Source organism: Argiope bruennichi, chromosome 6, assembly GCF_947563725.1.
Source record: "Argiope bruennichi chromosome 6, qqArgBrue1.1, whole genome shotgun sequence".
NCBI lineage: Eukaryota > Metazoa > Arthropoda > Arachnida > Araneae > Araneidae > Argiope > Argiope bruennichi.
Window position 1 is genome coordinate 65,830,891 of NC_079156.1, and position 22,419 is coordinate 65,853,309.

General features: G+C 31.4%; 1 protein-coding gene across 2 annotated transcripts in view; it reads right to left on the minus strand.

Moving 5' to 3' along the window:
* LOC129972910 (ecdysone 20-monooxygenase-like) overlaps positions 1-22,211 on the minus strand; it is a 44,527-nt gene extending 22,316 nt beyond the window's left edge. The window contains exon 1 of one of the 2 annotated variants that reach the window (XM_056087226.1): positions 22,072-22,211. Coding sequence is in view for 1 of the 2 variants with exons in the window: in XM_056087224.1 (XP_055943199.1) it covers positions 13,368-13,376 (9 nt within the window). In the remaining variant the exon portion in view is untranslated. Of the gene's footprint in view, positions 1-13,367; positions 13,392-22,071 lie in introns of those variants that run through there. The other variant, XM_056087224.1, reaches the window with a different exon arrangement.
* Positions 22,212-22,419: the final 208 nt, after the last annotated feature.

Below are 22,419 nucleotides of genomic sequence, written 5' to 3' on the forward strand. Positions count from 1 at the left end.
ACGACAGATAAAATTTCAGATAATGAAATGTCTATACTATCTTATTTTACAACAAAAAAAAAAAAAAAAGGCCATTAATTTTATAAGTCTAAGTAGGAATAAGAGTAAGGCACTAGTCTTCTCATGTAGGAAATATATAAAAATTAATATAATAACTTTTATAATTTTAATAGCATTCATGCAATATTATTACAAAATAAATAGAAAGCATGATAAAACTGCAGTTTACTTACCATCAAATGAAAATATTACTGAATGAATATGTAACAAACAATGATTTTTTAATACACCGTGAAAAAGTTTATATTTTTTTCATTTCCATGTTCATTATTTGACACAAAAGTTTGTTTTAATTTGCGATATTCACTAAATTGTCAATCAAACTGACTTTCCAATTGTATGCCGTCTAAAATCATCTACAGATTATAAATTTAGGGAGGAAAATTTGTTAATTTTTAGATATTTTTTTCTCCGCCCATCAAGCTATATCTTCATGATTGATAATGGGTTTAGGCAATTTTTTTAAACCTTATTTTCAAAATAACCGTTTTAATTTTTGAATTTATTTTAACATGATAACATATACAGGTTTGATAATACCTATAATTTCTTAATTCGTCCTGAAAACCCGCTACAGGACAGACAGAGACCTAGAAGTACCAAAGTATGGAAAAATATTGGGAAGTATTTATTTCTCGGAGAGTAATCTTTAAATAAATTTTAAAAAAAACAGGTTTTCAAAATTTTAATTAGAATTTTTATGATTTTTTTTTCTTTTTTGCATAATGGCAGAGAATATTATCTCGCAAAAAAAAAAAAAAAATTACAATACTTTAAGGTTAAAAATTTTTTAAAACAAACTTTATATTTATTAACTTATAATATTTTTTTTCGCGACTTTCTTCTTTCAAGGTTTAATCTAAATTTTTACAAAGATTTATTTAAATATATTTTATAATCAAGCGGCTTTTTATTGTTTTAATTACTGCACTTATTCTCATGCTCATTGTGGAAGCGTGAAATACATTTTTTTTATATATATATGCTGTAATCATTACTATAATTAAGCGTGATTTTTTTTAAAAAAAAGTATAATGGAAAACGGAAAATACATGCCCAATATCATGAGGCAATGTTTCTGACTAGTGATTCAAATCACCTTCAAAAAATTTTTTGAAATGTCAGCTTCGACTGTTTGTTTCAAATCGTGTTTGTAATTATTCTATTCACAGGAAAAAAAAAAAAAAAGCACGGATAAAAAAAGTTAAAAAGTCCTGTCTCCAAAGTTTTTTGTTTAGATGAAAATACCACTTCGCTCAAACGGACAATATTATCTAGTTAGTATATATAATCTTCCATCGCTGCCTGTCACGTTGGGTGGATTTAAAAAATATCCCCGTCTCTTTTATCGGGATCATTATCGGATGCACTAATTCCATCTTCTGTTTTGGCGACAAACAAGTTATTCCGTATTTTCGTATTCGGCATTGCATTTTTTTTTTTTTCTTATCACTGTTTACACCAATCTTATTTTAGAGATTAGCTTTTATTTGAGCGTTCCTGAACATACATGGATATAAATGAGCCCAGTGCTAGGAAATAAAAAAAATCATATTTCTATATATTTACGTCTTAAGTTAAATAGTCCTTTATTTCTTAAATACTTAGCCAATGTGCATGGTATTTTCTATTACAACTTTCGTCAGTTAATTTGTGACACTCAGATCTGAAATACTGAGGGCCGGACTTAAGATGAATGCCCGCCCCAAAAGATTTTTAGGACAATTTTTCGCCAAATCTAACTCTAGCAGTTTTTTATTGCAACCCTAAATTTCTTGTAGTCAACAGAGATGGTGGATTTTTGGCGAGATGTTGGAAAGTTGGCACGATTTTGTCACGACCGGACATTCATCTTAACTTTTACCAGTATTTTTAACAAGATAACAACCCATCTCGACAGGTACATCTTCTAGCATAAAAATAAAGGACGCATGTATGAAAAAAGATTAAAAAGCACAACAGACACACTTACTGGACCATGAAAACGATCAAGTGTTCCATCAAAAAACACCTGAATTCACACTCACCTGCGGCATGATTTTCCATTAACTGCATTCCATATTCCCGTGAAAAATATTCCTGGACGTTTTCTGTATTAGCAAAACCAAACGATTTTTGTTTAGAAGCAAAAAAAGTGGGTAGGACCTTTCCTCTCCCCTACCTGGGAAGGTACTGCGAAGACGGGAAGCGGCGTTCAAGGGCAGGCGATCTGATCTTGAAAAGGAACAGCATCGGGGAAGAAAAAGGTCTCGCGAGGTTAACAGAGAGAGCAAACACGGTCCCCCATCCGAAATAGTTCAAGGTCAGGAAGGAAAGGAAGGGTGGGAGCATTGTCTGGGTGGAGATCGACCGGGTAGGGGCGGGGTACAAAGTTATACTGCTCTAATAAGAATGTCAAAGTTCCCCGGGATTGAGTCCTGAATGGGTTAGATTTTTAGAATCCCGTTCGACGGTGGTGTAGAGAGGGGTCAGGAAGGGAGATATAAATGGGCGTTACACTTTGGGACAATATTCGATCCGGTGCCGATGTGTAACTTTTTAAAGTTTATTTTACGCGTTAAAAATAAAAGGATGATTTAATCGGATTAAGGAGCAAGCGAAAAAATAAATTATAAATTTCAAGTGACTTTTGCCCTTGTTATGCCGCTAAACCAGAAGCTATATCATACGTAAGCCAGTGGCATGACGATTTTAAGTGGAGTCTGTGACCAGTGGTAAAGGGTGGATATAAGTGGGTTTGGCGCCAGTCTTAAGAAGAATCGTAGAAACAAATTAAAGCAAAATGTGATGAAGGTGAGAAAAAATACCATATATCAGGTGCCATTTGCCATTTATTTATACTTAGCCATTGATGATAAATGGGGAAAAATAATGTATACTGGGATCGATTGCGCTTTTTATACCACTATCTGGGATATAATTCTATTTTTCATACGCATTTGTTACCAGAGATTTCATTAATATATATTTGGTGTCCAAGAATTTTTTTTTTTTTTTTTTTTGTCCTTTCATCATATTTAGCTTTAAAAACTCACTTAACTGCATTTTGTATCCATGGCTATTCCTAAGATCCCCGTCCTTGACATTTATATTTTCTATGCCATCCAAATAATTATACTACTACAAGATGACCAGTGGTACGGCGAAGGGTGGGCACAGGTGGCCTCAGCGCCAGTCTTAAGAAGACTCGTAGAGACAAATTAAAGCAAAATGTGGTTAAGGTGAAAAAGAAATGACCATGCCCATGGTGCCATTTGCCATTTATTTATGCTAAGCCCTTGATGATAAATAGAGAAAAATAATATATCGTGGGATCGCTTTCCCTTTTTATGCCACCACCCGGGACATAATTTGATTTTTCATACCCATTTGTTGCCAGATATTTCTTTAATATATTTATAATGCTTGAAATATGACTTGTTTGTCCTTTCATTATATTTAGCTTTAAAAACGGACTTAACAGCACTAACATTTTGTATCCATCGCTATTCTTAAGATTCGTGATTTCGGCATTTATACTTTCTATGCCACTGCAAGATGCCAGTCTTGAAAACAAAATTTCTCTATATATTTTTGTATTTTTTAAAGCAAAATTGGGTGAATGTGAGAAGAAAGGTCGATAAATAAACACTATTCCCAAGGCATTATTTATCTTTTCTACGCCACTGACTGCAAGGGCACAGAAATGAAAAATGACTTCCAAAGCAGAATATTACAAAACCGACCCTTCATCATACCTTACTTTAACCAGTCGTAGGGGTTTCCCTGACATTTTCTCCCGTACTATGTAATGAAGATATTAATCCCACCCTTCTGCTACCACAACATTATGGACCTTGGTCAAGGCTGTTAAAGCCACGAGTGCTAAGATTTTTATTTTCAGTCCACTAAATATGAAATTTGTGCTTATAGAACAGTAAAAGAAAAAATATATAGTAAAGGGATATTAAATGCATGGCACTGATGAACAATATTACGAAAGACCGATCTTTGGCCTCGAAATGAGACTTCTATTGAATCTAGCGTGCAGTTTTGTGTGATAATTTTATCGACCAATCGTCGACACGTTGTTAATACACAACCACCAAAAAAATCGACTATGTATTTTAGACATTTTCTTTCCGGATGACCAACTGAAGCCGAAATTCGGATTAGAATTACACTTCAAATCACAAGTTCTCGTACAAATTTCATCGTTTCGCTATCGAAATGTCGTATTTCTATCCATACATGAGCACAGACCAACAGATGACGCATTTGGTCCCAAACTTGGTCTATAACAACATTATAAATGCTAAACTTGTTTTATCTATATAAACTCTTTACGTTTTTCAGTTATCTTGTTCACTTGCACTCAGACGGACGGACAAGCAGACTAACTTTCTGGAAATGGATTTCATTCAAAACACGAAAGAAATCTATCAATTTGACGGGAAACCCGTATATATCTTCCATCTGTCTGTCTCAAAGTGTTTTTGCGTTATTATATTTACAGACAGATAGGCACACAGAACGACAATTAGAAGGACAAGCGTAATTCCCCAAAAATGTGTTTTTTGAAAGGGAGGCTTAAAATGTGGAAATCCATCGAAAGCTCGAGTTTGAATTTTTTGAAGATTACAATACTCTTTCTTCATATACGAGGAAGTGAAAATTGAAATCCATATGCAGACATAATGGAATTTCAGTTCCCTTTCAAAGTATTTCAGCACTGTTCGTGAGCACATACCCTATGCTCCTGTTTGCAAAAAAAAAAGAAGATTCTACGCAAGAAAAATCAGAAACCAGTTTTCTTGCCATCCATTTATTCACATCGGGTCACTCTTTATTTTTATACAATTTCCGATAAGCAATTCCATATCATGGTTACGAATATTTCTTCAAGACAATAAAAATTATTTTCTTCATAAACTACTAATTTCACAAGGGTGAAATTAGTAGTTTCACTCTGGGTTTCCACGTGGTCATTAAAATAAATTTGCTCTGCTTTTCCTCGAGAGCTACTCATCGCTCACACGCACGTGAATGTCTACTTTTCTTGACTGCCAACCAATACAAGAAATCTTTTCTGCATGGCTTTCAAGACAATGGAAATGCGCTGCCATTCGGAGTTAGGCAAGGTAAGTAATCCCGTCACTTATCAAAGTATTTGCATTAGCTTGCTCCTTCTTCAATGGTATACCAGTGCTGTGCTCCGGAATTTATAAATAGTTAAGATTGTCCCCATATTTTGTTTTCTCTTATAACGGCGGAAAATATTGTATTTTCCAAAAAATTCCACATCAAGAAATAATGACTTCCCACGCAATAAAAGAGCAAGAGCAAATACTTCTAGAACATTTCGCCCCTCTCCCCCACCGAAATCGTCTGCAATTCAAAATTATAAAAAAAAAAAAAATGTAAAAATATTGTCTTTATTTTTCTCTCAAGGCTGGCATAGAGAGTATCTATACCCTCTCCCACTTGCTTACCCTAGATTGCCACTGTTTCCATATTCCAGACTCTATACTTTCCCAGTCTCATCCCTCTTAATCAGTTAACTATTTTTGACGATTATAATCGTAATGAAAAAGTACAGCATTTTGCGTTATGACGAGTTTATTCGTCAGGAGTAATAAGCAGCGACATCGCTCAATTTTAGCGACGCAAATAAGATAAGTATTTTCCGAAGACGTCGAAACAATTAACTGGTTTAAAAAAAAAATTTCTTCAATGATTTTCTACATGAAACATAATATATTACCTAAAATCTATTTTTCCTGCACCTTAAATTCCAAATAAATTACTTTTTTTTAAGGATATTTAATTTATTTCCATACATTGTTTTCTAGAATTTCAACAAACATTAAAAAATATTTTTAATAATTTTTTTATAACGTTTTACAGTAATATTTTTCACTGTTTTTGGTTAAGGTGTTTATACATAGCTTTTTGAGACCATACTAAATAGTTCTCTGTGTGTGTGGTGCACTTTAATGCAAGAATTATAAAAAAGTAAATTTGTACAAATAATGAAGTAACTGAAAACGATGTAATAATATCTGTACAAATAGTGAAGTAACTGAAAACGATGCAATAATATCTGTACATATAGTGAAGTAACTGAAAACGATGTACTAATTTCTGTACAAATAGTGAAGGAACTGAAAACGATGCAATAATTTCTGTACAAATAGTGAAGGAACTGAAAACGATGCAATAATATCTGTACGTATAGTGAAGTAACTGAAAACGATGCAATAATATCTGTACATATAGTGAAGAAACTGAAAACGATGTAATAATATCTGTACAAATAGTGAAGTAACTGAAAACGATGTAATAATATCTGTACAAATAGTGAAGGAACTGAAAACGATGCAATAATTTCTGTACAAATAGTGAAGGAACTGAAAACGATGTAATAATATCTGTACATATAGTGAAGTAACTGAAAACGATGTAATAATATCTCTACAAATAATGAAGTAACAAGATCTGTACAAATAATGTGTGTTGGAGCTTTATAGACCAAGCCATTTGACCGACAGCTACGAAATTTGGCCTATATATATCTTGGAAGGTGGAAATATGCACCTCCGAACGAATGTTTTGAAATTATAATTATAATTTTAATTAGTTGAAGATTTAGCTGAATTTTGATGTTTTCCGCGATTTCGGAAAATATTATAGTTAAAAATAAATTTTACACCGTTTCAAAATTAAAAAGATTATCTTTTTAACGATATTGATTTAGTGGTAGAGCAACTTTTTTTGAATTCTGGAAATTTTTTTTAAAAAATCTTTTTTTTTTTGTCTAAATTACCACAATAAATTAAATGCTTTCTTGAAATTCAAACCGTTTTCTTTGTTTCATTAAATATTTAATAGCGTAATTTTCTTCAACTATTGGAAGCTGAAAGAAAGATTCTGTTTAATAATTGTGTAGCTTATATAAGAAGAATAAAAAATTCCTCTTGGCAAGTTAAAAGGTAAAGGTAGATAGATTCCTTTGCATCTAAGTTACTATCTGGCAACATAAGTTGTTGATGTGAGAAGCAGTCAATATTAGGGCTTGAAAATCACTTACACACACACACACACACACACACACACACACACACACACACACACACACACACACACACACACACACACACACACACACACACACACACACACACACACACACACACACACACACACACACACGCACACACACACACAAACTTTTAAACGAAGGATGATTTTGGGTTCCAGGGACCATAATCAATGAAGAAATTTTCCCGAAGTCTTGTCATAAGAACCATTTCAATAGGAAGTCTTCCAATATAAATCGAATAAAAGAATGAAATATAGTACTATGAAATTTAGAAGAAAACCGTGAACCGAACATTTATATCTTTAATAGCGCTGTGATGTCATGGGATTGGTCTTCATTAGAGAGGTTCATATATAGACAATGAAGGGGAAGTACGACAATTAACATAACACAATTTTAATGTCTGACAATTTAATGGTATCTGAAATTATATCTAAACGATTTTACTAACCAATATCCCAGGCGAATCAGCTTGTAAATGAAGTCTATTAGCATAATATAAAGGCAGACTAGTATAATATAAAGCATAAAATATTATAATGCTGCCATTTTTCGTTCAAGTAGTCCTAAGCTCTTTTTTAAAACTTTCTCTGCAATGCGAAATTTATTGATCTGAACATTAAAACTATTTGTTTTCGATAACAACAAATCGTTGTATCCACGTTATCGCTATTATAAAAAAATATTATATTAAAGTAAATTTTAAAAGTATAGTAAAATTTAAAACAATCAAGTTTCAAACATCATCATGTTCTGATATTTCGAAATAAAAATTCAAATTTAAGTTCGGACATAAACATTTTTTTCCTTCTATTTCTATGTTGGCTGGGAATTTTTTTAACGAACGCGATTTTTTTTTTCAAACGTTTAGCAAACGATAAATTCACCCAAGTTTTTCCAAATGGTGCATTTCGCAACAATGGTGAAAAAAAAAAAAAAAAAAAAAAAAAAGGAAAAAGAAGACGATGGCGCCTTGTTTGATAACCTTGGCCAGATAACAAATGAAGGTTAACCTCTTGCTAGGAAAAAAAAATTAACTGTGCTTTTGATTATAGTACTTCGACCCCCACAGATTAATCGTCGCATAATGATAAGCATCTGATCTGAGATGAAAAGTGGTCTCTTCGGAAACAGTAGCACATTGAGATAGAAATGGGCTTCTTAAAATATTTCTCAAGGAAAAAAAAAAATTTTTTTTCTCTATAAAGAAACATTGAATTTATAAATATTCTCTGAAAAGAGGTTGCAAAATTTCTAATTATATGACATATTTCTAGATAATGATCAACGGAAACGTGCTTTAAATATTTTGTTTGCAATTTTTTTTTTATCTGTTTAAGCACTTGATGTCTTACGTTAACCTTCAAAAGCATCTATTTTCGGATAAATCAGAACATATTTTATCTAGAGGGAACCGATTTATAGGTATAGTTAGAACTTTGCAGAATTATTTTATTAATTATTGTATGATGCAAGGGGAGTTCAAATGAAAAGGCACGAAAAGACAATGTGGGTATGAATGAAGATTTTATTCAAAGGATACACCATAAGCCTGAGCACAACGATCACATTGATTCACGAGCTGAAGGATTCCTTGTTCCCAGAATTCTTGTGGCTGTGACGTGACCCAGTCCTTCACAGCGTCCCCGAGTTTGCCGTCCGAGTTGAAGCGCTTCCCTTTCAGATGTTTTTTCAGGGGTCCAAACACATGCAGATAGCAGGGCGACATGTCTGGGTTGCATGGCGGATGGTCGAGCTGCTTCCACTTGAACTTGGCCAGACCTGGTCAGCGTGTGTGACCCTGGAGACGTGTGGACGCGCATTATCATGGAGCAGAACCTCACCCTCCGTGAGTAGCCCCGGTCTTTTTTTTTTTTTTTTTTGATGGACCTGCGTAGTCTTCGGAGTGTCTCACAGTGCACATCGGAGTTAATGGTTCTTCTGTGCTCGAAGAATTCAACATTATTAGTCAAATGGACTTCGCTCTTTATAAGAGCTCTCTGCTCTCTCCTGCGCATGCGGGCTCCCGCGCATCCTTCAATCTACGCTGGAGACTCGAATCGCATCCCTAGATATCTCGCTACGTTCTCCCGTAGCGGCATAGGCAAATATGTTAACGGTTACGTTGTTACGACGTTTCGTACCTTTTCATTTGAACACCCCTTGTATTATTTATTTGTTATCTCTCGCACTTCTGTGTTATCCGGATGAAGTAGAAATAAAAAATATTTAAATAAAGTGTCGATTATCCAGAACTTTGTAGAAATTTTCCCTAAGAATAAAAGAAGGTGGAGGGATTGTCTCCCTAGAAAGAGGCAAAAGGGGTTGAGAACGAACAGTTAGAAGTTATCGTGCATTGCCACAAAGGGATCGATTTCGTTCTAGGGCTTTAATTAGCATTAGGGTTAATTTCCGGCTTCTCGTCCCATGCTGTAATTAAGTTTTAGCATTTGTAAATTTTGTTAAAACAAAAATCGTAAAATATTTGACAAATAAGACTAGAATATTTAAAATAATCAATGTTATAACTTTATTCAAGTTAGTTTTTTTACTATAGACTTTTAGTTACTCGTATTTCTATATTCAACAATAAAGTCACGCTTTTTTCTTTTCTTATTTGAATATTTATTGCGAAAAAAAAAAGAACTAAAAGACACCACATTCATGTTTCAGAATTCTGCTATTGATATTGAGAGTCGTGGCTAAAAAAAAAAATTATTTTAAACAAAATATAGAGTTTTTGTTAGTTACATCTTTAAATGATAAATTACTATAAATTCTAAAGATAAAGTTTATAGCATGTTAACATCACAAATTTGTGAGTTGTTTTTTTTAAAATTAGAAATATGCGATAAGTAAGACTATAAAGATCTAGATTTAGCACAATTTAATTTGACAATTGTCACTTTTAAGAACTTGTGAGAATTATTTTTCGTGAGAGACAGTTAATTTTGAAACGAATGTTGATTTTTTTTTTCAAAGAATTTATTTTAAGGGAAATTACAAGATTCAAAACATATACAAAGTTTCAAACTCAGAAATGGAAACTAATAACATTCAAAACATGATTTAAAATGTTACTGGAAGTCCGAAAAAAATGGAAGAAACCAGCTGCAGTAATCTTCTCGAAATATTCTCGCATGCTCTCCGGTAAATTGTTAGCCCCCCCCCCCCTAAACCCCAGCAAATGAGGCCTCAAATGCTTTACATGATACTGGAGAACAATTATTACGAAAGTGATTACATATCTTTGATATTATTATCGAAAGTTACAGATCTTTGGCGAGATTTGGCGCTTTTTCATCGACCATTAAATCTAAAATTTGGCGGATACTACAGACTAGTCCCAAGATCATATAAAGAATTTCCTCGATGTAAGTTATTGAATGTATGAATAGTTGTTTTTACACGCATGCGGATGTACTGATCGACAGACGGTCAAACCGTTGACACATTTGGTTGAAATTTGATAAGAGGCTCCATTTCAGATGCTAAACCTGTATATCGAAATACAATTAAGTCTTGAAATATTATAATTATGGAGTTCATTTTTAGTCGAATAGAAATGCACAGATTTCCTCCGAATGAATTGAGTGCAAAAGTTGGTCTTTATGCCAAATTACATCAGTATAGCATGAAGGGTTTTTGATTTATCGTATGTGCAGACAAACACAGTGACAAATGCGCTTTTCGAATTCAAAATTTCGAATTTGATTTTCTTGATGATAACAATACTTTTTCTATGTACTTCGCATCTGAGAAAATGAAAATATTGAATTTCATCTAAAAAAATCCACTTTTAGATACGAAATAGAAAATAATTCACTTTATGTTATAAAGCTTTCCTAAAGTGTGTATTGTTTGAATGCTATTTTTAAATATTTCAATCGCCATGATTAGCAAGGAGAATCTATTTATAAAATTAAATTTATAAAATCCTCTTTGAGGAATCTCAAGTAAACTTCAAGGAGTGTTGTTTATTTAACGATAATCTAAACCAAAGGTAATCAAATAAAGGTGATTATTTCAGAGATACTTCAGTAATCTATTGATAATTTAGATCAATACTAATCAAATAAGATTGTTTAATTACAATTTTACCTCTGTTATCTAATGATAATCTAGACAAGGTAATTAATTAATATTATTTAATACCTCAGTCATATGGCAAAGAATAATTATATCATGGCAGAGAAATGTTGATTTAACGAAAGTGAAAAGTTAATGGCAGTTTATAAAAATAAAACCAGTATATATAGTCTCCCCAAAACTTTCTCGCATAATCTCTAATAAACTTGTCATGCCAGGGAACGCCTTGCATAGCATTGGCGTACAATAGTTAAGGAATATAAACTTTTGGCGAGAATTTAATATTTTAACTAAATCTATCGTGTCAACCATGGCGAATTTAGTATCTAAGAATCGAATTTGTGTTTTAGACATGTTTTTCTCAACCGATTGAAACAAAAATTTGACATAAAACTGCACTTGTAGTTACAAAATTCCATACCAAATTTGATACATTTAAGTCATTGTGTTTTTGAATTATCGCGTTTACTTGTTTCTGAAAGTACAGACCGACTGACACTCAACTCATTGTTGGATTTGACTGATAATTTGATAGATTATACTATAGATCTTAAATCTCTGTACCGACTATTATCTATATAGCACTCTTCATTTTGTATTGATCGCATTAATTTATTTTACAACAGCCGGACAGACGGACTTCCTCGGAACAGATTTTGCCCAAAATTTGATAGAAATCAGCATATTTGGTGTAAAGACAGTGTATCAAATTTTAACAGTCTAGCTCAAAGCGGTTTTCAGTTATCTTTGCCACTTACAGACAGACAAACGGACATTTTCCAATTTTTTTTACCCCGAAAGGAAGGTCTAAAACGTGGTGGTTTGACAAAATCTCGAATTTTTTGACGATTACTATACTTTCTCTATACAACATATATTAAATAAATGAATTTAACTGGGAAATATTACTTTATGTAATAAATATTGGAAAATCCTATCAACAGTCTATTGTTAAGGTTGCGCCCAAGAAACTGAGAGTGCAGTCACGTGATTTCCCCTTGAATTTACCTCACTCGCCCCTCTGAAAATGCTGGATTACTGAAAGGGTTGGATAGCAGAAAAGTGAATTATGGAGAAATCACTGCATTTGTTGTTTGGTCGTCACTCATTGGTCCAACTGTTGGACCGTTATTTTCAGGAAGTTGTAGACATTTTTATTAAACTGAAAGTTCGAAATAATAAACGATTTTTAGAAAATTGCAAATTGTTGTAACGTTATAAAAAATAAAAATGTTGCATTACATAAAAATATATATGTTTTCTTACCCGTATAAGATTTTAAATAATATATGATTAAAATAAGGTAATTATAAGACTCTTTAACAAAATGATTATATAAGATTCTTTAATATATCAATTATATAAGATTAAGATAATTATAAGATTCTTTAACAAAATGATTATATAAGATTCTTTAATATATCAATGATATAAGATTAAGATAATTATAAGATTCTTTAAAATCAACTCTTTATTACAAAAAATTCAAATTTTTATCTTTATTTAAAAAATTAAATGCTTTTATAATTGCACTTAACAAGCATGCTGATAGATCTGTCAGCGATTTAAGCCGAGTCAGCGTTTCTTGTTTTTTTCAGTAGAGCCAACTAGGGGCCAAGAGCTTACTTTGCTACTTCATGCGTCACAGTCGCTTGTACAACCCACTTTTACAAGGAGGCCCATTCACACACCTCGTAGACAGAGCACAAAAGAATAAACATGCCCGAACCAGGGATGCCCAGATCACGGAGAAGAGGCGCTACCCCTATGCCAGGACGCCGTCTTCTTTAAAGTTAGTGATAATGATAATGATAATTTTAATTTTCTTAAGATTCCATTCTGAATATTTGGAGAAGATCACATATTCTCGATTTACGCCACTGAATGGACAATTATACAATAATCTATTTGGCTCCAGATAGCACAATTGATTTCTCTGAATAAATTGATAAAAAAAACCAAACAAAAAACCCCTCTTTATGGACAAGTTGTACATTACCTGAATTAGAATGAGTGAATTATGATAATCTATGAATCCAATCTAGAATCTAAAAATTATCATAAAATATTTAAATATAATTTTAGACCTACTTTCAGCGTTGCACTGTCTCCACAGAAACAAGAATTCACATCTCACCTTAGTCATTATTGCAGTTTACACAGTTCTCAACCCTCTTTTTTTCACTGCACTGTTAGCCTACTGAATTCAGACGACTTTTTAAACATCTGCCACTGGAAATAATGTAAACAAGGCGATTTGAGAGGATGGAATTTATTATAAAAAATAAACTTGTTCGTGAATGGATTGATTTTATTTTTAATTAATTCTTATCTGGATTCCATCATCTTATCATTAAAATAATGATAGATTTGATGAATTTAATTTCTTTTTTTAACTTAGGAAGAGTTTAAATGAAAAAAAAGAAACGGCTAACATTTTTTAGAAATTATTTAATACGATCTATTTAATTATAAGTAAAAACAAAATTATTCGGAATATTTTATATCCAACAGGAACGAATCTTGAACAATTTAATTAGAAAATATATATTTCATCCAAAACGGACAAATTTAGGCATTTCATTTATAACAGTTCAAACAATCAAAAATGAAATATTGTCTTGGTTTATTCGGAACGTCAAGTCAATTTACTGGAAGTCTAGATTTAAATATTTTCCTTTTCTATTTCTAAATCATCTTAATTACATCAAGCCTGCTTCATAATCTTTATTCTTAGAAATCTAGTATGAAATATTTTTATCTTTTTCTAAGTGAATATATTTTGCAGCATAACTTCGAATATAATGAAGACATGAGAAATGTTATTTAAAGATACAAGTAAGTAAAATATGCTTATTTAATAACTTCTAAAAAAATTTTAATCATGCTTTTTTTAATTAACCCTTTCTAGGGCCATGAGAAGTATACTTCCTACCGAATTCATCGATCTTTGTAAGAAAGTTATGTAGGTTGGCATAAGTTCTGACAAATTTTTCAATAAGATAGAAACTTAGATGCTTCAGTTTCTTATCTCACACAAAATAATCTGTCTTGCGTAGTTATTAATTAACCAAATTAATTGATTAATCAAACTAAATTTATTTAATAAGCTAAATGTATTATTTTTCTTAAGCAAATTTCAATTCTAAAAATATTTTAATATGCTATAACTAGAAAAAAAAAGACCTTTTAAACGGTTAATGAAAAAGAACTGTACAAAATAGAAAACAGTTTTATCGAGTCAATTTCAAAGTATTGGCTCAAATTATTATCTTAAATGATTTTTAATTTCAAAAGTTACTTTAAAAAAAGAGAATTTTTGAAACATTTTACATTTTGTTTGAAATCCGGACTTATTCAGCACTTTCTCTGCTTTTCAAATTTGATAAGTTTAAGTAGGATTTGTATCGCAATTTTATAGAGCTAAATAATTAATAAATTAAATAAATAAATGAAAACTTAAGTTAATTCTAAACAAATTTCTATTTGAATCAATTGCTTTGGAAAGATTTAAGACATTTTATTTAAAGTCTGTTTTTATTCCATACATTCTTTTCTTTCAGAGATAAATAACAGAAAATTAAGTCTGTCCAACCTAATCCCGGAGGTTTGCTAACTTTCGATAGTCAGAAAATACGTTAAAGAACAAAGTACAACGATAAATTTCCAATCAAAAATATTAAATTTAATCTTGAACTATTTTTTACGTTCATTTTTTCAAGCACTTAAAATTTCATTCATTCAAGCATTTAAAATTTCATTCAATCTACAAAACAAAAATTATATCTTCGAATCTTTTTTTATTCCATCCAATTTTATTATCTGTTATTTATTTAACAATTCCATTTTGGTTTAATTAAATTTAACTAAACCAAAGATGATAATAATATATATATAAAGATGTTTACATTTTTCATCGTTGTTTGAGGTTGATATTTCATTAAATTTAGCCCAGAGAAAGATAGCAATATGTATAAAACTCTTTAAACTTTACAAAATCGTCTGCAATGGAATTTAATTAATTTTTAACATTAACAATTTAATTATCTGTTATTCATCTTAAAAATTCATCTAAATTCATCTTATTAATAATATAGATAAAGATGCTTAAATTTTTCATCATTGTCTGGGATTTGTATGATGTTGCATTACATTTAAATAGGAAAAAGTTAGCAATATATATAAAAACTCTTAAACTTTACAAAATCGTCTGCAATGGATTTCGATTAATTTTAACATTAACATCTTTTTTAATGTCCAATTTCATTATCTGTTATTTATATTTAAGAACTCCATCTTTATCGCTATTTTGGTTTAATTAAATTTAACTGAAACAAAAATGATAATAATATATAAATATGCTTAATTTTTTCATCATTGCTTGAAGTTGATGTTGCATCAAATTTAAAAAGGACATGGATAGCAATATGTATAAAGACCCTTAAACTTTACAAAATCGTCTGCGATGGATTTACATTAATTTTAACGAAAACGAAGATTACAAAGATAATATGTAGAGAGTTGGCAACAGAAACGATTAATCATCTAAAGAGCGACGACATCAAGTTTCAAAAAACGGTTAATGATTAAGACAATGAACAACGGTCATTAATTTCTTAAAGAGTATTTTCCTCTAAGAAAAATAATTTCTTTTTCTGAAAACGAAGGAACCAATAAAACAGAAGCATTTTTGTTACTTACCATGAATGGAGTGGTATCTAATGTTGCTTTTTTGAGTTGTGACTCCAGAGGAGAGCGAAAGTTGCGAAGATGACGTTTCATGGGGGCCCCATTCGGGGTGCTCTTCAAGGTTCCAAGACAGTGTGTTGTTTCGTTCGATAAGAACAGGTTTGGATGCTAGTACTTATTTATCGACAGTCCAATTATCTATTGTTTGTTTGTTTTTGATTTATTTTTTTGAAAATATTTCGTATGTACATCACTCGTTATTTCGAACAAAAATAAGCTTTTGGAATGCTACTGTTAACTGTGACTGCCCACGTGATTTGACTTCTTAATATTTAGCAACTGCTAGAAGTTTTTGCAAGTCAAACAAAGAAAATAATGTTTGTCATCCCTTTATCGTTAAAAGATACGTAAAAGTTTATTTTATTATTATTTTTTTAATGATAATCAAAATGAAGGGGATTCAAAATTTCAGTCCGAAAAACTGTAGCATGTTAATGTTTTCAAGCTTTGTTTTACGTTTAAATTTTTGCTCTTAATTGAATAGAAGAGATAATGTGCTGTACAATTACAGAATTATTTAATATCGTCACAAATTGAACGAGTATAAATCTAATAATTAAAATAATAAAAAGCAAAGCATTAAATATTTTCAAAATATTTTTTTGAAATTTTATTAAAATAAGTGGAAAGAAAACTATATTGAAAAAAACATTGGGATCACTAAAAAGACTGTTTTTTTAAATTTTAAAGTACTTTAAAATAATTTTGGGCAATTATTTGTTTCAAAGGTACTGGGGAAAAACATTTTAATTTTAAACTTCGTTTTTATTAAAAATATAATGGAAATTTTTAAAACCCTTTCTTAATTTCAACTAATTTTCAAAGAAATAAGAAAATGACAAATCTGAAAGTACCACGTCAAATGTCCTGGTTTGTAAAACGAGTTGAACATTTTTTTTCACCATGCATATTAAAATGTACAGATAGTATGGGTATATATATGCATATATATATATGTTGAACATTTTGCATGCATATATAAATGTACATCTTATAGGTCTTATCGGATTTTTAAAAAAAATTCTAAACGAAATCTATGCCTAAAAGAACTAATTATAATTTTTCAAACGGTAATGAAATAACAATACAGTAGTTGCCGTTTGATATGATTACTTCTAGACTTATGAAATTTGTTAATATTAATCTATTGCTAACAATAATCAAATAGGGTAATATCAACTATACTTCTATCACATCAAGGGGGGAAAACATTTGCCTCAGAGCTATATATAATTTATTTCTAAAATAACAATTAATCAGCGAGAATGGTCCCCCCAAAACGTTCTCGCATACAATTTGTCATGCTAGAAAACGCCTTAAATGGCATTGGCGTACAATAGTTACGACATACTACACCTTGGCGCGAATTTAGTATTTTTACTGAATCTTTCGTGCGATTCTTGGCGTTTTTTTTTTTTTTTTTTTTTTTTTTTTTGACGATTAATCCCTGGCATGCGGTTAATAGTATTCAAAAACCAAATTTGTGTTTCAGACATTTTTCTCAACAGATTGAAACCAAAATTGGACACAAAACTGCACTTGTAATTACAAAATCCCGTCCCAAATTTGATATATTTAAGTCATATATTTTTTTGAATTATCGCGTTTACGTGTTTCTGAAAGTACAGACCGACAGACCGTCAACTCTGTACTGGATCTGGCTCAAAATTTGACAGGTGTCTACCCTATGGATGTTAAATCCTGAACCAAAGATTATCTATCTAGCACTCTTCGTTTTGTAGCTATCGTGTTATCTTATATTCAAACAGGTAAACAGACGAATTTCCTCTGAACAGAGTTTACTCAAAATTTGTGTAATAAATTGTAAACTGTGTAATAAAACAGTTATACCAAATTTCAAACGTCTAGCTCAAAGCATTTTTGAGTTATCTTTGTCCCAGACGGGCAGACGGACATTTTCCAAAAATATTTTTTGAATTCAAGGAGGTCTAAATCTTGAAAATTCGTCAAAATCTCGAGTTTTAATATTTTTTCACGTTTAATATACTTTCTCTACACTACGTATACCAGAAAGTACAACATACAATGATTATTAATAGTTATTCCTCAACTATTTACTTACGTATTGTTCGTACATGTATAATTTTCTATAATTTCTTAAACGATGCTGCTCGCCAGGTTACAAAATATCACGTGTTCGTTGGAAGTTTTTCTTCTACACAATCGTCTCCATAGGAACCATCCCCATTTATTGCTTTATCCTGATCATAAAGAGTTCACGATTTTCCAAAATTTTACATTGAAGAGTCTTTGAAATTCTCACTTACACCTTAGTGTTACTTTGCCTCATTTATGGATAGACTTTCATAACTGTTAAAAAATTTCAGTTTTATATTTGACATACAAACCATTTTTTTTATTTAAGGTGTATGTACACACTTGAAACTTCGAAAATCGTTCAAAATATCGAATATTTTTTTATTGCTTAATAATATTGTCTGATCCTTTAGCTTTCAAACGATATCAAGATGTTGTCAATATTCGAAATATTTCTCTAGTTATAGTTATTTTTCTTGAGATGCTTCCATTAAAAACTCTACTTACGGAGTTTTTAAAACTCATTTTATGAAGAATGATATTTTTTCACTATGTTGCTTCATTCAAACAATCATAACTCAACAAGAAATGAACCAAATATAGTTATTTATATATCAAAATAATCTGTATGATATAGCGGATGTTTTGTGCCTCAATCAAAGTTATATTTATAGAAATAAATTTTTTATAGCTATTTAAAAGTTAAAATTACAGAAAAAATCTCGCTTTTTCTATTCATTGTTGATGAAAAAATTGTTTAAAAAAAACTATATATTTTTATAACTTGATTGAGGCAGACAACATGATGATCAATATTAGGCATAATTTCCAACTAGAATTATGTGTCTGTACAAATTAGAATTTAAGATATCATGTTTCAAAAAACAGGCTAATTAGCTCATTAAATATTAATTAATTAATTGATAATCAGTGTAATATGGTTTTTTCTGACTGAAATGAGTTTAAACATGTATTAATGACCTACTGTGAAAAAAATGGATTTTTAAAGTTGAAATTAAAAAAAAAGTTGTCAAGTGTGTACGTACACCTTAATACATTTTACTTTCATTATTCAATTGTACTCATAAAATGGTTATGGTTCAGCAGATTTCAAGACAGACCTGGCAATGTTGTTGTGCGTTTAAATCTATCCTGACTGTTCTAGTTTAGGCAAAAGAATATGAGCAATTGGAAAAATGATTCGCAGATGTGTCCTTACAAATGGAATAAGAAATATCAAGAACCTCAATATTTAACGCTGATTGAAAATGAAGCATCTATCTTTTACCTACTTCAAATCTGATAACATTAAACAATGCAGTGATCTCACTTAATATATATTTTTGTATTCATTTGAATAGTTCATTCGGGATCAGAGGATTTCTGTAATGCAAAGCGAATGATAACATTAACCGAGTTCACACTAAGAGGCGTCCACAGTGTTTACTGTTGATTTAATTTCAGTATAGTCCCTCCCCCCCCCGTTTCATTTTCTAGTGAAAAAAATGTATATAAAGAAAAAACATTGTAACCGGGAAAAAAAATTCGACGCTGGGACTTCGATAAATATCCGCTTTTGTAATCTTCTTGAATGAGAGGGAATTTTTTTTTTCTCATTATGTCTGCTTATGAAGACGATAAATATCAAAGATGGAATGACGGGCTTGCTTCAAATTCTGGAACGAAATACTACAGCGGAAATTTTTCTTTTCATTTTCTTGTGAATATGTGAAAACCTTAACTTAAAATGTAATAAACCAGATTGATGAGACTTTAAAATTGAATTTTGTCGGTAGAATTATAAACCTGGTTTAATTTGTAACTTATGTTCATTAAAAGATTTACCGTCTGTCTATCTGTCTGTTCATATATAAACACGATAACTCGAATGTGCACCGAAACAGATAAATGGAAATAGGTATATAGTCTTCACAACAAAATAGTAAGTCAGCCATCTAACTCTCCGACCCGCCACGAAGGCACACGGATTTAAACCATAAAAATTGAATGACCGGACCGCCGCAACAGCAACATTGGCGGGAACTGTGGTTGAGTCCTAAGGGCCGTCACCGCCCACGGTACAATCCTCCCCGAAGGAAGTACGTTCCGTCATCGATGGGAGGAGTCAGATCCCCCACCTATTAGTGTACCCTCCAGGGTGGCGAAATCCAACCACCATGCCGGAAGCATCTCATCCTCATTTCGAGGTGCCCCCCTGGGAGACGCAACGACAACAAAATAGTAAATAGACTTGCATAATTTTTTTTTATCTAAGTGGTAAATAGAAAAGAGATCAACTTGATGTCCATTTTCTTTATCATGCTATGAAACGCAAAACAAAACAGGACATACTTCTGTGCAAATAAAGTTAAAGAAAGTCAACGAAAACAAAAACTACAAAATTTCAATTTCTACAAAATTCATCGTGCAAAAATAAAGAGAAAAAGTTCATCGTTAACCTATTATAAATTGTCTAATCTGAATGTAAATAGAATTTTACGATGCCTTTTCAGATTTTGCAACCTATCTTTTATCTGCATTTTCTAAAAATCTCGTTTAAAATTAAAATCACCTTCCCACAAATTCATCAAAGACGATGATCATGTGGCGTATTGTTATGAGCGAGGATAGAACCTGGGACCTTGTGGTTCGCAGCCGAGTAACAAGCCCACAAGACAAAAGCAATTGCTTGTGTTTTGTAGCTGTTATCTGGCAATACGCCACAATCATAATGTTGTTTGTTTGTTTGTTTCTTATGGCACTTGCCACGGACAAGCCTGCTGTTCAAACACAGCCGTTTTAAGCCTAAGGGGGACGCCTCTTGTTTTTATCGTAGCGCCAACTAGGGCCAAGAGTACGACTTTGCTACTCACGCATCACTCATTCGCTTTCACAACCCCTTTTTACAGGAGGGCACATTCACACATCTCACAGATAGAACAGGAAGAACAACCATGCCCAAACCGGGACTCGAACCCGGGACGCCCAGATCACGGGGAAGATGCGCTACCCCTATGCTAGGACGCCGGCCAATCATAATGTAAATCGCGGAAAAAGAAAAAGGAGCTACTCAGCTTTGTTCTGGTATCTTCCATCGCGCCATCATAAAAAAGGTAACATTCGAAAAAAATTAACGTGCTCATAAAAATTTTTGAATTAAAAACTTCATAAAGGACCATCTATACATTGAAATAAAAACAAGCTTCAAAATTTTTAATGGCAACACCTGTTTTTCTCATAAAATTTTAAAAAGACATCAAATGTGACTCCCGGAAACCAAGTTTCATTTATTCTAAATCTATTTGTTTCGAAATTATGAGCTAACAAAATTTTGATTTTCTAATGTTAAAATTAAATTTGAAATTTTCATTCGTTTTTTAAAAGTAACATTGTTATTGACCAAAGTTCTTTTTATTATGAAAATATATGGTATATATGCATTTTGCACACATATTTATTATTAAAATGTAATTTTTAATATTCGAAAAATTTTTAAATAAGAGTTTTAAAATTTTAAAATTACAACGCACTTAAATTTGGGTATAAATCGAAAGGCAAGATCATTTTATGTCGGTATGAAAATTTTTGGAAATAAACTTTGTTAATTTCAACTTTAATCATCCTTTGATATTTATTGTGCGGTTTATAAAATACAGCGTTTTTTAGTAATTGCTGCAACATTTCAATAATTCGCAACTCGCAACAAAGTGAATTTTTGAAGTATAACCATTTTAAATACGTAAAAAATATTTTTCATAAAGGAACAAATACATTTTGTCGAACAGTTTTTTAACAACGCATTTTATTAAATAACAGAGACATATTGAAATTAAAAAAATTAATTTGTTTTAAAAGCAAAAAAAACAAAAGTTACGATAAGCAAAACAAAAACAAAAGTAAAATCTGCATTTTCTCTTTCATTTCGGGTGAATTTAAATAGCACCAAATTTTTCTCGAATCATCGCGAACACTGACATTTTCACTACTTTTCCTTATAAACAAAACCGTAAAATAGCGAACGTAAATAAACTTACTTTGACAGATGAAAAATTCCACTAAAATATCCAAAATTGTTCTACCGACTAATTTGTTGTGATCACTACGCCGACTTAATTCTACAGAACTTTTAATATTGCATAATGTTGTCGTTTTTTCCCATCAACATAGAAATGAAAGTCATTCAAAGAGCGTGAACTTGATAATCTCCGAGTTTTCTTTTTTTTTTTTTTCTTTTTTCCTATCAGTGAGTGACTCTTACCTAAAGAACCATTGACCGATGAACTCAGGGGGGATTCATCTTCAACGCTGTGCTACAGCAGCGCCTCCTGGCGAGAAATATTTATAAATGGAATCTCTCATCAGTGGATGATGATCAACTGTGT